This window comes from Rhinichthys klamathensis, unplaced genomic scaffold, assembly GCF_029890125.1.
Source record: "Rhinichthys klamathensis goyatoka isolate OS25496 unplaced genomic scaffold, OSU_Roscu_1.1 h1tg000362l_1, whole genome shotgun sequence".
Lineage (NCBI taxonomy): Eukaryota > Metazoa > Chordata > Actinopteri > Cypriniformes > Leuciscidae > Rhinichthys > Rhinichthys klamathensis.
The window spans coordinates 1,049,356-1,062,615 of record NW_026606871.1 but is presented as its reverse complement, the minus strand read 5'-3'; the positions used below and the strand labels follow the sequence as shown (position 1 = coordinate 1,062,615).

The 13,260-nt window shown below is 39.6% G+C and overlaps 1 protein-coding gene across 1 annotated transcript; it reads left to right on the top strand.

The window, feature by feature from the left end:
* Nucleotides 1-919: 919 nt before the first annotated feature.
* Nucleotides 920-12,482, top strand: cdhr5a (cadherin-related family member 5a). Its single transcript, XM_056233171.1, has 14 exons — nucleotides 920-1,230; nucleotides 2,403-2,578; nucleotides 3,353-3,415; nucleotides 4,040-4,129; nucleotides 4,360-4,446; nucleotides 7,789-7,893; nucleotides 7,974-8,180; nucleotides 8,265-8,355; nucleotides 8,441-8,538; nucleotides 8,674-8,880; nucleotides 8,967-9,080; nucleotides 10,234-10,300; nucleotides 10,753-10,910; nucleotides 11,828-12,482. Exons 1-14 carry the CDS (start codon nucleotides 1,146-1,148, stop codon nucleotides 12,401-12,403), a joined length of 2,124 nt encoding a protein of 707 aa, XP_056089146.1. The 5' UTR covers nucleotides 920-1,145; the 3' UTR covers nucleotides 12,404-12,482.
* The last annotated feature ends 778 nt before the right edge of the window (nucleotides 12,483-13,260 follow it).

Below are 13,260 nucleotides of genomic sequence, written 5' to 3'. Positions count from 1 at the left end.
ATCCCCCCTTCTATGTGAAGCGCTTTGAGTGTCCAGAAAAGCGCTATATAAATGTGATGAATTATTATTATTATTATTATTATCTATCTATCTATCTATCTATCTATCTATCTATCTATCTATCTATCTATCTATCTATCTATCTATCTATCTATCTATCTATTTATCTATCTATCTATCTCTGTCTGTCTGTCTATCTGTCTGACTGTACTGCAGTCAAACGTTCATACTTCAAACTGAAAACCTTTAAACTTCAAGCTTTTCAAACTTTTTCTAACTTTCTGGTTAGGCTTTCTCAAGCCAACTGCAAAGTTTGTCTTGACAATTTTTTTTTTACCTAGTTATTATTTACATTTTAGAGTTCACTTTATTTCAATGGTCCACTTTAGACACTACACGTCAACTAACTGTTATTAGGGCCGGTTCACATAGAACACGTTTTTCCTTTCCACTGCACTACTTTCCCATTGTTTTTCAATGTTAACACGCACTAGAATGATATCTGTAACCGCTGCGCTCACGTCTCGCATTTTTAACAGCAAAAAAACGTTGTGTGAACCGGCCCTTAGAGTAGCTATTAGGAGACTGTTAGTTTGGGTTCGGATTCAAAGTTACTTATAGTCTGTTGCGGGGCATCAAAATAAAATGTTAGCAGATATTAAACACAGTCTACTAATACTCTAATGACTGCTAGTTGACATGTATTTACAAAGTTACTTATAGTTAGTAGAATGTCTAAAATGTAACCAAATTTTATTTTATTTCTCACCATATTTATTCTGTAATTTATTTAACAGATAGCATTCATTTTTATGCGTCAAGTCCTGGTCATCAGGCTAGACTCACAAAGTAATTTTAGCATGTTTCACATTATCAGATTTCACACAGCAGTGGAATACTTGGACAAATACAAAATGACCCCTGAAAAACAGATGCAAGTATTTGGGTGGGAGGGAGCAGTCGACTGCTGGCAAGCTCTTTAGGCAATATATGACCGTAAGATGAAGTCACAAACATTGCGACTGGAGTCGACTCCCACTCATCGAGAAACACAGTCAATGCTTTATGTGGAGAAGTACCAGCTGGTGCCACGGTCTCATAGTCCTCCATACTTATTTGTGTGCATCAGAAACTAGGAAATAGACATGCAATTTAAGCGTAAATCCACAACGACCATCTTCGGCTGTGTATTTGCAGTATTCCTCCCCAAAATCTGCTTTGCTGATAAAAGTAAGTAACTCTTGTTTCAGATATTAGATTGAAATAGGCTATTTGGTGAACTGTCATCAGCAACACTATTGTGTCGGTGCAACATGTATCAGTCTCTCTCTGTGGGTATTTGTATGATGTAGGGGTGAATTTAGAGTGATTGGGACACTTCTTGCCATTGAGTGTCCCGATCAACCCCAAATTTAAGTGATTTCAGCTCGGGCAGTGGCAATAAAAAGACGCCATGTCTGTTCATTGTCATTGGATTTAGAGAATGTAGAAGTTGGAAATGTGTCTAATGTTCAAAATACTTTCCTACACTCACTGTGTCATGAAAAAATGCCCCTTAAAATGGGTCACACTTTATATTTGGTGTCTTTATGTGCATACATCAAAATTAATAATAATAATTGTTAGGTTCAATAAACGCATTGTGTTGATGTTGTATTGCTATTGAGGTGGATACGGGGAAGGTTAGGACAGGTTTGGTGGTATGGGTAGGTTGTGTAATTATAGATGTAATTACAATGTAATGTACTTGGATGTACATAATTGCACTGTATCAATTTAAATGTTAGTGGGTTTTCAACACACTTTGTATTGTCAGTATATGTAATTGAAGAATGTTTTCTCGTTCTCCGTGTTACCCAATTCACATTTACTTATGACTTTTGACAGCTCCATGTCTTTCAGTTTTTCCCCTTCGTTACGCCTAAAACACTTGTGTTCGCTGTCATCCAGTTTGAAATGTTGACTACAAACATGGAAGTTTTTCAGATTTCCCGTCTCGTAATTCTCTCAATATTTACGATTCTTTGCATCCTTTAGCCGCTGCCTTCAACGTGCCGGATCCGTCACTGGAAACCGAAAGTAACTCACTTCTGCTAAACGTTCATTTTTTTTAATTCTGGCACCCGGGAACAAAACAAGTCGATACCATTGTGACTAAAAGTTTGCTAAGAAGTATTTCCTCCTAAAGAAAATATGTTATTTGAGTCCGTAAGCGTATTATAGCGTGCGGGTGGGAGTGGCCTTGGATGGCAACATGCCCAGTGCATTATGGGTGTTGAAGTGTTCATAATAATAATTTAAAAAAACACCTTTCTACTGTATAGGCCCATTTTGCCAGCGGTGAAGCACAACTTAATATAAAGGTAATATAGTACTTGGTAATATTTGTTTTCTCTCTGCAGTTTGTACAGCCCCTTCAGAGCCTGTGACGATTAAAGAGAACAACGCAGATGACACAGTCGTTGTCCATATTAACACAACAACAAAGGATGTAACGCTGAATCTCACAGAGAATCCTGGAAACTCATTCTATCTGAGAGGTTCAGAACTGATAGCAAAGAAAGGCCTGGACTTTGAAGTATGTTTATTTCATGACTTTCCATTGTCTTGTGCACAATTTGAGTAACAAGACTATGATGATCCTGCTAGAAAAGCCAGTTAAAACCTGCTTCACTGCAAAAATTATTTGCTTCCTCAGTATTTTTTGTTGTTTTTTTCCCGGTACAAATATCGAAACATTCTTAAATCAAGATACATTTACTTGAGATGCAAAATAACTTAAATAACTTAACTTAATAAAGATATTAAGTCTTGTTTTCTGGAGAGAAAAAAAATCCAAATGAAGTTTGTGCTTGAAACAAGAAAAAAATATCTGTCGTTTTTATTATATTTCTGACCCCACTGTCAGAATTTTGTTCTTGTTTTAAGCACAAATTATTTAATATCTTAATATTTTAATAAAAAAAATATTTTGCTTCTCAAGTAAATGTATCTTGAACTAAGAATTTTTATATATTTTTAATGAAAAGCAAGACAAAAATACTAAGCAAGAAAAACTTTTTTTGCAGTGTTAAGATGGCAGCTGTGTTTACATGGTATCTAGCTATTCATTCGTGGTCACTATCTGATCCAAGCTGGTTCAGATGATGGTTAATCGGACAAATTAACAGCCAGTTGACCTGGTTTAAACCTGGTGGTGGACCAAACTGGACCGACAACAAACCAGCTGCCATCTTCCAAATATTTGACTGATCTTAAGTTAATATGACTTTGGTTAAACATGATGAAAATGCACAATGAACAATCACAGCAGTTTGATCCTAACTTCAGTTGATATTAACCTGTTTTCCAGACACTTTCAGGTCCTGAAGAGCTAACTGTGCAGGTCCGGTGTAATAAAACTGGATACAGAAGTGTAAGTTACTCACAAGTACAATTACAAGTAAATGAATTCTATGCTGATGAATGTAAAACAAAAAGTCAGAGACTATTTTCTCTGTGCAAAGAAGTAAAAAGAGCAGCATTTTCATTGCACTAAGTGTTAATAGTATTTAGATGCCATTTATACTTGGCTGGCAGATACTAGAGTAGTCAACATTTGAAGTGGATCAAAACCTTTCATCAAACTTATATATGAATTTTGAACAATACAGGTTCTTGTCTTAGGACAACTTTGATGAACTTTTTTGATCCACTTCAAATGTTGACTACTGTATTTGTGTATTGTAGTATTAAACAGTAATAACAACATATTGAGTGTAATTGGGACAAATCTCTCCCGACACATACCCCTAACCCTACCCGATTAACACTTTATTCCTAGTATTAAATACCCGTTCACTTTAGTTCCAGTTTTCGAATATTTTTAATGTGAAGACATCCATGCATTTTTAGTGTCCCACTTATTTTGGGGGTCTCTGTTAGCGTAAATTGCAGATTGGTATAATAGTTTTTCTCTGTTATTTTTTTGAAAGATGAAGCCAGCTGTTAGATCTGTAGTTTTGACCTTTTTATATGCATTTGTACATTTTATCTACAGATCACTCTGATTGTGATTGTTCGTGTTGAGAATATCAATGACAACAATCCTTCATTTGGCCAGAGCGAGTACACACTTAACGTAAATGAGGTGAGAGCATGTTATTCAACGTTTGTCCTAGTAAGTTGGTCCTGGAACAACATTTGTACTGTCTGAATTTTAGAGCAAGTGTTCAGATTTGTGGCTTAATCGACTTTCTAATCAACCAAAAATAAGTAATACAAGTTAAGTCAGACAGCAAACAGTTTCTAGACCAACTTTCAATGTAAGGATGTTGTCATTCTAGTCCATAAATGTTACATTGTGTGTGTGTTGCACAGCTCACACCAGTTAATACCAGCATTGGCCTGATTGAAGCAATCGATGATGATTCTGAGGTTCTGTATTATTCTATAGAACCAACTTTGGTAAGTAAACAATTCCTTTTATCTAGATTTCTACAAATTCATGAATAGCACACCTAAAAATTACATCATTCACTTATACTCATGTTGTTTCAAACCCATATGAGTTTCTTTCTTCTGTAGACCACAACAGGAGACGTTTAGCAGAATGTCCAAGGTGCTCTTTTTCATATAGCGAAAGAACCAAGGGCTGTTAAGCTCAAAAAAGACAAAACAGAACCACAAAAGCATCATAAATGTGACTAGTGTGATATCACAAGTCTTCCGAAGTCATATGATCTCTTTGTGTGAAGATCCAAGTGAAACTCAACGGTATAGTCTGAACTGCTGTTAGTTACTCACCCTCATGTCGTTCCAAACTCGTAAGACTTTCATTCATCTTCAAAACACAAATGAAGATATTTTTAATGAAATCTGAGAGATTTCTGTCCCTCCATGGAAAGTCTATTTCACCCAAAACTTCAGCTTGGGTAAATGCTTTAAAATGTTTATAATGACATAATAGGTTAATAATGAGCAAACACAATCCATATGAATAGAGCAGTTTAATGCAAGTCTACTCAGGAGACACAATCACCTATTATGAGGAGCCAGAACCAATTAGTTTCGGTAGAGTGAGTGACCTGTAGCAAAGTTACTTGTTATGGGAAGGAGGAGGCGGGAACCGGCGAACGTTCACAGACTTTAATAATAAAATAAACCAATACAAAACGAAAGTAAAGGCAGCAGTCCCTCACGTACGACTGCTGCCACATATAATAAAACAGAAACAAAACACAACATAAATCCAGGCCTGTCCTCTCTCATCCTTCACTGTCGTCGCTCCTCCTTTTATGCTTCCGCTCATCTGTGAGAGATACGAGACCAGTGCGTTCATCAGTAATCACGCCACCTCGTCCTACTCGCCACATGACCATTTACCATGTGCTCTATGTACAGTATGTGTGTTGATCAATGTTTATATGTGAATAAAAGTCTGACTCTGTTCATCATATAAAGTGATTGTGTCTCTTCAGAAGACTTGGATTAAACTGCTCGCTTCATATAAATTATGAACCTTTTGAAGCGTCAAGGTTTTGGGTGAATGGATCTTTAATGGAGGTACAGAAGGTTTCAAAGATGAATGAAAGTCTTGTGGATTTGGATGGCATGAGAGTGAGTGATTGATGGCTGAATTTTTATCTTTGGTTGAACTATCCCATTAAGTAATTAATAGCTGAAAATCAAACATGGTCCTTCAAAATGCTTAATGTCAGGTCTGATTCCAATGATGGGAAATCCCATTGGCTCTCATACGGCTTGTGATCAACTCCAACAGTTATGTTTAAAAATGTGCAAGCTTGAATGAGAATTTAGAGCTATTGGTTTGGCACAATATCAGTATGAGTAAAGCTGGGTTCACACTGTATGATTTTGGCCATGATTTACCTGTCTGCGACATCCGTGCCAGTGGGAATATTAGTGGCTGATAGACTTGGAGACAGAGGTAGCGCTAGCCACCCTGATATCCACCCATGAACCTCTTCTGCCTCTAGAGGTCCCGTCCAGCACAGAGTTGTCTCTGTCGCCACTAGTCCAGTCGAACACCAAAATTGTTTCCTCACCCAGCACCTGTTCTATGCCACTGATGTTTACACCCAGCCTTCCTCTCCTGTCTGCTCCACTGAAGCTAGCCATTCCTTCAGCCCTTCGGCACCCCTATTGGCTCCGCCATACAACCCGGATCCACCTTGGGGCTTGCAGTCACCAGCTCGGTCATGGCGTGGGAATTCATTGGCTCCGCTTCATTCCTGTGAGCCCTCAGCTCTACCTCGGCTCCACCCTGGCTCCTCGCCCCCTCAGCTCCACCTGGGACCATCGTCCTTCCGGCTCTACCTTGGGTTGTCGTCACTCTACCATCGCCATGGACTTCCGGACCGTTCCTCCACCCCTATGGCTCCACCTCTGTCCTCACTCACACCGATGTCACCTCAGTCCTCAGGCACCCAGGCTCCACCTCGCCCACTTATCATCTCCGCCTTGGTCTTCTGATCCTTCAATGTCGCCTGATCTCTCGGGCCATCAGACTTCTCCTGGGCCTCCACATCTCCCGGCATCACCGTTGTTGTTTGGGCTCATGTTTCCACTTTCGCTCCTCCCTCCATCAGTTCCACCTTGGCTACGCCGTGGCTCCTCGCCCCCTCGGCTCCACCTAGGACCATCGTCCTTCCTGCTCGACCTTGGGCTGTCGTCACTCTACCGTTGCCACGGTCTTCTGGACCTTCGGCTGTGCCTCATTCCTCCACCGCTACGGCTCCGTCTGGCTCCTCCTTCCCTCCGGTTCCGCCTCTATCCTAACTCACACCGTTGAGTCAGGTCCTCAGTCTGAGTATCCTGAGCACTGCACGTTCCTTTACACATGGAATGCTGATGGCGCACAATGGTATCCAAGTAACAGGCGATGGAACCAGAATGATGCATGTGATCTATGCCAAGATTCATTTAAATAATGGCTCCAGGGTTCCAAATGGAATCTTTGTTTCATTTCATACATCACATACGCTGCCTACAATTACAGAATGTAGCATAGAATAATCAGTCTAGAATATTAATTCAGAATACTCAGTCCTCAGGCACCCAGGCTCCACCTCATCACCACGTCTCCGCCTTGGTCTCCTGGTCCATCAATGTCGCCTGGTCTCTCGGTCCATTGGACTCCACCCGGGCCTCCACATCTCCCAGCATCACTGCTGTTGTTTGGGCTCAAGTTTCCACCTTGGCTCCTCCCTCCATCAGTTCTGCCATGGGTCATCTTCCTCCTGGCTGTCTCTTGGGTCACTCTGGGCTCTTGTCAGCCGTCCGCTCCTCCATGAGACCTCCTACCATCAACTCCACCCTGGTTTCTTCTGCTGGCATCCCTGCCTGGTTCCTGGTCTGCGACGGCACCTCATTAACCTTCAGTGTTCTGTCAGTGCTAACTTTCGTTTTCATGGACTTTTAGTTTGTTTTCCTTAGTTACCTGTTTCTTTTTCAGCCCTTAGTTGTCATGATAATTTATTAAAGCATCACATCTGTTCGTATTTGTGTTCATTATCATTTTGTATTTAAGTTCCTCACTGCCTTCAGTGTCCGGTATTGTTTGTGCCGCGTTATGCTCGATCCCTTCGGATGATGTGTGTTGCTTTATTTATTAAACTACTCTGGTATTTTAAACTACCTCACCTATCTTCATCATCTTTGGACTTTAAATGTTACACTGACAACAAGCAACAATCGTAAAGGACTATTATAAATTGTACACTGTGCACTTGGCTTTAATGCCATTTTTGCTTGAACCATTACTTTAATATGAACATTTCTTTACAGAACAGATACTTCAGACTTGAGAACATGTATACGCCAAAAATCCTTGTGAACAAAGTTTTAGATTACGATGTCATCCAACAAGTGAAACTGATCTTGTATGCACAGGTATGTGAAATTAATTTGAATTTGAATGCGTTAAAAGTTCTGATCTTACGTTTAACAACAACAAGTCTTGACTCTATCAGGATACTCCACTGCCATTGCAACATACTCCACTGCCATCACAACCGAGTGAACGCTCCTTCACAGCTACAGCAACCATCACCGTCAATATTAAAGATATTGATAACCGTCCTCCGTGGTTTCAACCATGTACAAGAGTAACCACTGGTAATGCCAAAATCTGCCTGAGCCTCGGCTACAGGGGCAGGGTGAACTTAACAGAGAAGCAGGTACATTATCATTCATATTATGACCATGGTTAATAGATGTAATGCTGTATTTCAAAATTTTCCATACAACATGTATAATTTCAGGATGGAGCCTTGCAGTTGCAGCCAGGTCCAGTGTATGCCAGAGATGGAGATAAAAGCAGAAATGAAGAGATAAGCTATAAAATTGTTCGAGGTAGTAAAGCATTTTTCCTAACATAACTGTTTCCCCTCAATTTTCAACATGAGCTACACAAGCAATCTTTTCTGTAACTGCCTAGGAAATGAAGACAACATATTTCAGATTGATGAGAACTCCGGCAACATATCAATGCTGAAACCAGCAGATATAGCAGGCCCAATCTCCCTCTTAGTTTTGGTGAGTTTCTTGGACATATATTATAAAGACTTTGAGATGTCATCCTCACAAGATCTGCTTGAGCCTGAGAGCAGATACAGCTGAATCACTGCATAATTTTGATAACAGCGGCCTTCCTTTATTTGTCCTTCATAGGCTTCCCAGGTATTAAACCGAGATCAGTTTGCCACCACTTCAGTCACCATTGATGTAATGAAAAAGAGCAGAAATCCTCCGAGGTTTGAGAAAGAACGATATGAAGGGTATGTTTACATTAGTTCAGGGCCTGAAAACATGGTGCTAAGAGACAGGACGACCAACAGACCCTTCAGAGTCAGAGCAAGGGATGAAGATTTCGCAAGTGTAAGTTTTAAGTTTAAAATTATGGTCACCCATAAACATGAAACACATTTAATAAGAGATTGGCAGTTTCTCCCTTTATTTTTCAGGGAATCAATCCTGACATAAAATATGAAGTGCAATACAGCAGCTATGTCAATATCACAACAGATGGGTTTATACTTTTGAAGAAAGCAGTTCGGACCGATTCCTTCGCTTTGCAGGCAAGTAAATATGTTTAGTTGCATCTACTTTGAGGATATTTTAACCACAACATAGTTGATAGCAGATGAAATCAGTCTACTTTCACAGTTACATGGTCCTCTTTATGATTCTACATGTGTCCTAAACAGACACAACTGGTTTCAGCAAGTAATTTGTCAACCCTTACTAAAAGCATAGCATTTACCAAAGCTTTTACCACTTATGGTTTTGTCATGTCTGGCTATTGAAAGACTGGCCCCTTTATATAAGCATCTTTAACTACTATAGTGAAAATAGTGTGGTGAAAGATTTACTTTGAAGTTTCATTGTAATTGCTGGTAAAAAAACAACAACAACAAAGAAAACATTGAAGTGGACAGAATACATGAAAATAAAATAAAAAATAGATAAAATAAAATAATAAAATGTCTATGTTGTATTGCAAAACACAATCTTTGTTTTACAGTGTACTTGCATAAAAATAAATTAATAAAATAAAATAATCAGGTTAGACTTTATTTCATGGTGACATAGTTACATTTTACTAACTCTAGTAAGTACTGAGCTGAGTAATATTAATTAACTACATGTACTTACTATAAAGTTAGGGTTTGATTTGGGTTAGTTACTTGTAATTATGCATAACTTACAGTTATTACTATAGTAAGTACATGTGGTAGTGTGTAACTACGTCACCTTAAAATAAAGTGTTAACTAAAATATCAAATATATATAAAATAAAATAATGTCTATGTTGAATAGCAAAACACTTGCTGCTATTGATGTCATAATCTTTTTTACAGTGTATGTACTTACATAAAAATAAAATAAAATATAGTCTATGTTGTATTGCAAAGCATAATCTTTTTACAGTGTATGTACTCGTGTAATAATAAAATAAAATGTCTTTGTTGTACTGGAAAACACTTGCTGCTATTGAGGTCATAATGTTTTTTTTACAGTGTATGTACTTACATTAAATACATAAATAAATAAATTCTATTTGTATTGCATGGGTATGTACATAGTTTGCACACTGTTTTTAAAGACACTTTATATAAAGTAGGTCCAAAAGACTTCCGGTTACTTTGCTGCTGCAAACTTCTGTCAATGTTAAGGCTAAAATCTTTCAAACAGAAGTCTGAATTTGAGAATTGTTTCTTTTATCTCCAGCTTCGGGCGGTGGACGTGTCCACTGGTGAGTCAGGGACCGCTGCTCTCGCTGTCCTTGTCATACCATGTAAGTTTGCCTCTAAAATGTTAATTAAAGGTGCTCTAAGCGATGTCACGCGTTTTTTAGGCCAAAATGTTTTTTGTCACATACAGCAAACATCTCCTCACTATCCGCTGGCTGCCTGTCCCCTGAACACACTGTAAAAAAACGCGGTCTCTGCAGACACCCCAGGCTCCACAAACGGCAACAAAAACAAACTGGGCTAACCCGCACCACGAAACATAACAAACTGTTCCAGCCAATGACCGACAAGAAGGGTTTGGGGGTGTGGTTTGGGGGGTTAGTGTGCGGATGAGGAGGAGGGAGGGTCTAGCTAGCCTCCGTTTTGTTTGACAATAGTTCGAACGTCAACAAGAAGTGACGTCACCCAGGATCGCTTAGAGAACCTTTAACCCACTCAGTGTGAAAGTCCTAATGTTTATCCAGCATGATGGCTGTCTAACGTTTCTCCATATCAGCCGCGGGGGTCCAGTCGCCCGACGAGAGCTTCCGCGCAGGAGACATGGCTTTACTGGGCTTCGTAATGGCCGCTTTACTGGTGCTCTGCCTCATTGTGATCGGCTATCTGATATCCCGTGTCAAGAAGGGGAATCCTGACGCGTTCAAGTTGTCTGAGGTCAGCATCTTCTCATCAAAGCTCAGTGAGTCCAGCTCTGAGTGTCCACTTTGTAAAAGAACTGAGGCTTAAAGGGTGACATATTATACCTCTTTTCACAAGAATGTGTCTGTGAAATTTCAGCCCCAGATCATTTATTACAGCTTGTCAAATTTGCCCCTTTTTGGGTGCTTAGCCTTTAAATGCAAACGAGCTTCTGCTCCGCCCCCGTTCAGAAGAGGCCGATCCGTTACACGAGCTTCAGATACTCCGGCAATAACAAAACAGGCGAATCTCACTCATCCAAAATCTCTGAGATAACCAGTAGCGAGTGAAGCCTTACGGAGAGACTCAGGAAGAGTTTCACTTTTAGACGTTTCTGAATGGTTAGTGGAGACATTTATGTAGTTGTTGTGGAGTTACATTGACTTGCATGTACCGTCATGTTTAACTTTTACACAAGTTGACAGTTCCCTGAGGTCTTTATAAGACAGATGGGACATGTTTTGGTCAGTAGTGTTCAGTGCTCGTCTGTACGACAGAACGGTTTCAGGCTTTGCTCGAACTTTTGCCGTTGTGTTAGGACTGGTCACTGTTGTCGCTCGAGAAAACCAAATGGCGTCGCCGTGGGTGTAAACGTGCAGATTAAGGGCCGGTAATATTATAATAAGATCCTCTTCCTACGTCAGAAGGGGAGCGAAATCTGATCGGCTTATTTTTTGACATGCTTGCAGAGAAAGGCTAACCAAAACAAAGCTAGGTTGTCACTTTTCATGTTTTCTGGGTTGGCAGAAGCACCGGGGACCCGATTATAGCACTTACATTTTCATGATATGTCCCCTTTAAGAGAAAGTTCCTTAAGAACGCCGTAAACATGTAGTACAGCAGGTAATATTCAGCTCATGAAATTGTGAGATTAACCCTCTGCCCTCATTCAGTGTTTAGGGTCATGCTTGAAGTTTACTCAGCCCCCTAACAGGCCAAGACCGAGAGATAGCATGCAGTTCAACAATGATGGTTTCTTAAATGAAGGAGACACAGGGAGATCCAGAGCCAGGCGAGCTGAACTGAGAGAAGGGAGACTGGATGCGGTTCAAGCAGCAAGAGTGCGAGTGATTCCTCGTGAAAGACTGAGGCACTGCCGATCCTGTGGACTCCAGACGAGTTTCAACCATTCCCATCACAGTCCAGTCGTCCAAACCAAAGGGAAGGCCAATAAGCAGAGAGTCAAGTCCATTCTGGCTAAAGAGAGGAGGAAGGATGACAGACACAAGAGCGTCTGGTTCAAGGAGAGCGAGGATTCTTCAGATATCGAGGTGGAGATCATCCCTGACACTATAGGGATTAAGCCTGAAGAGGAGGTGGAGAAGGTCGAAGGGGATTTCGCTTCCCATCCACTGGAAGACAGTCAAATGGAATTAGGGGATTTGATAATGTCGAATATACAGGACTTGAGTAGCAGGGAGATTTCTGACGGCAGAGACGGACTGAATACAGACAGAAAGGATCCGTGAGGAACCGGCTCGAGCTCTTTTGCTCGTCAGAGACTGGATTTCTGGAGTTTTTCAGTTCGGCTGTAATAATAATATGTCTTCGCAAGATGTGATTAATAGCAAAATACTGACACATTTAGTGACCAATATATGTGAATGATGATGCATTTTTCCCATTGTGTGATAATGCGTGCTAAACTAAAATGTTTTGACGTAATGCGTCTATAATTTAAGAAAACAAACGTTGTTGTTTATTGCTGCTCTATTTAACATCAGCTGTGTTTATGAATAATACATTGTGGAATACATTGTTTTGTATTATTATGTAAATTATTATGGGGGGGGGGGGGATGCAAAATAAAGGAAATTTGAACCATTCGAGAAAGTACCAAACTTGATGTGATGCCTGACAAAAGAATATTATTAAAATCAAAAGTCTAGCATGTTTGACAAGGCTGTATTTACAGCTTGATTACTTGAATACAGCTGTTTCTGTATTGTTACACAAAGGATTTGTTGATGTCTTATTTTTGGAGGTTTTGTCCTTTTAAATGTGGTAAACATAAGGCAGTGTTGGGGAAAGTTACTTTTTAAAGTAATGCGTTACTCTCTAAAACTTGGGCTGGGCTTGCTCGTTTTTGTTGTTGTTTTCTATATATATAACAAAGTACAAATGTTCCATTTTTGGCAAATGTAAAGACCCTTTCACACCAAAAGTGAAATGAATAAGCCTCAGGATGAAGCAAATACAAATTCACGCCTGTAGACACTCAAAAAAAAATGAAGCCTTTTTTTTAAGATTTACACATTTGAATTAATAGTAAAAATCCATCAAATTGAATTGAATAACCCTTACATATTTTAATTGAATAATTGAA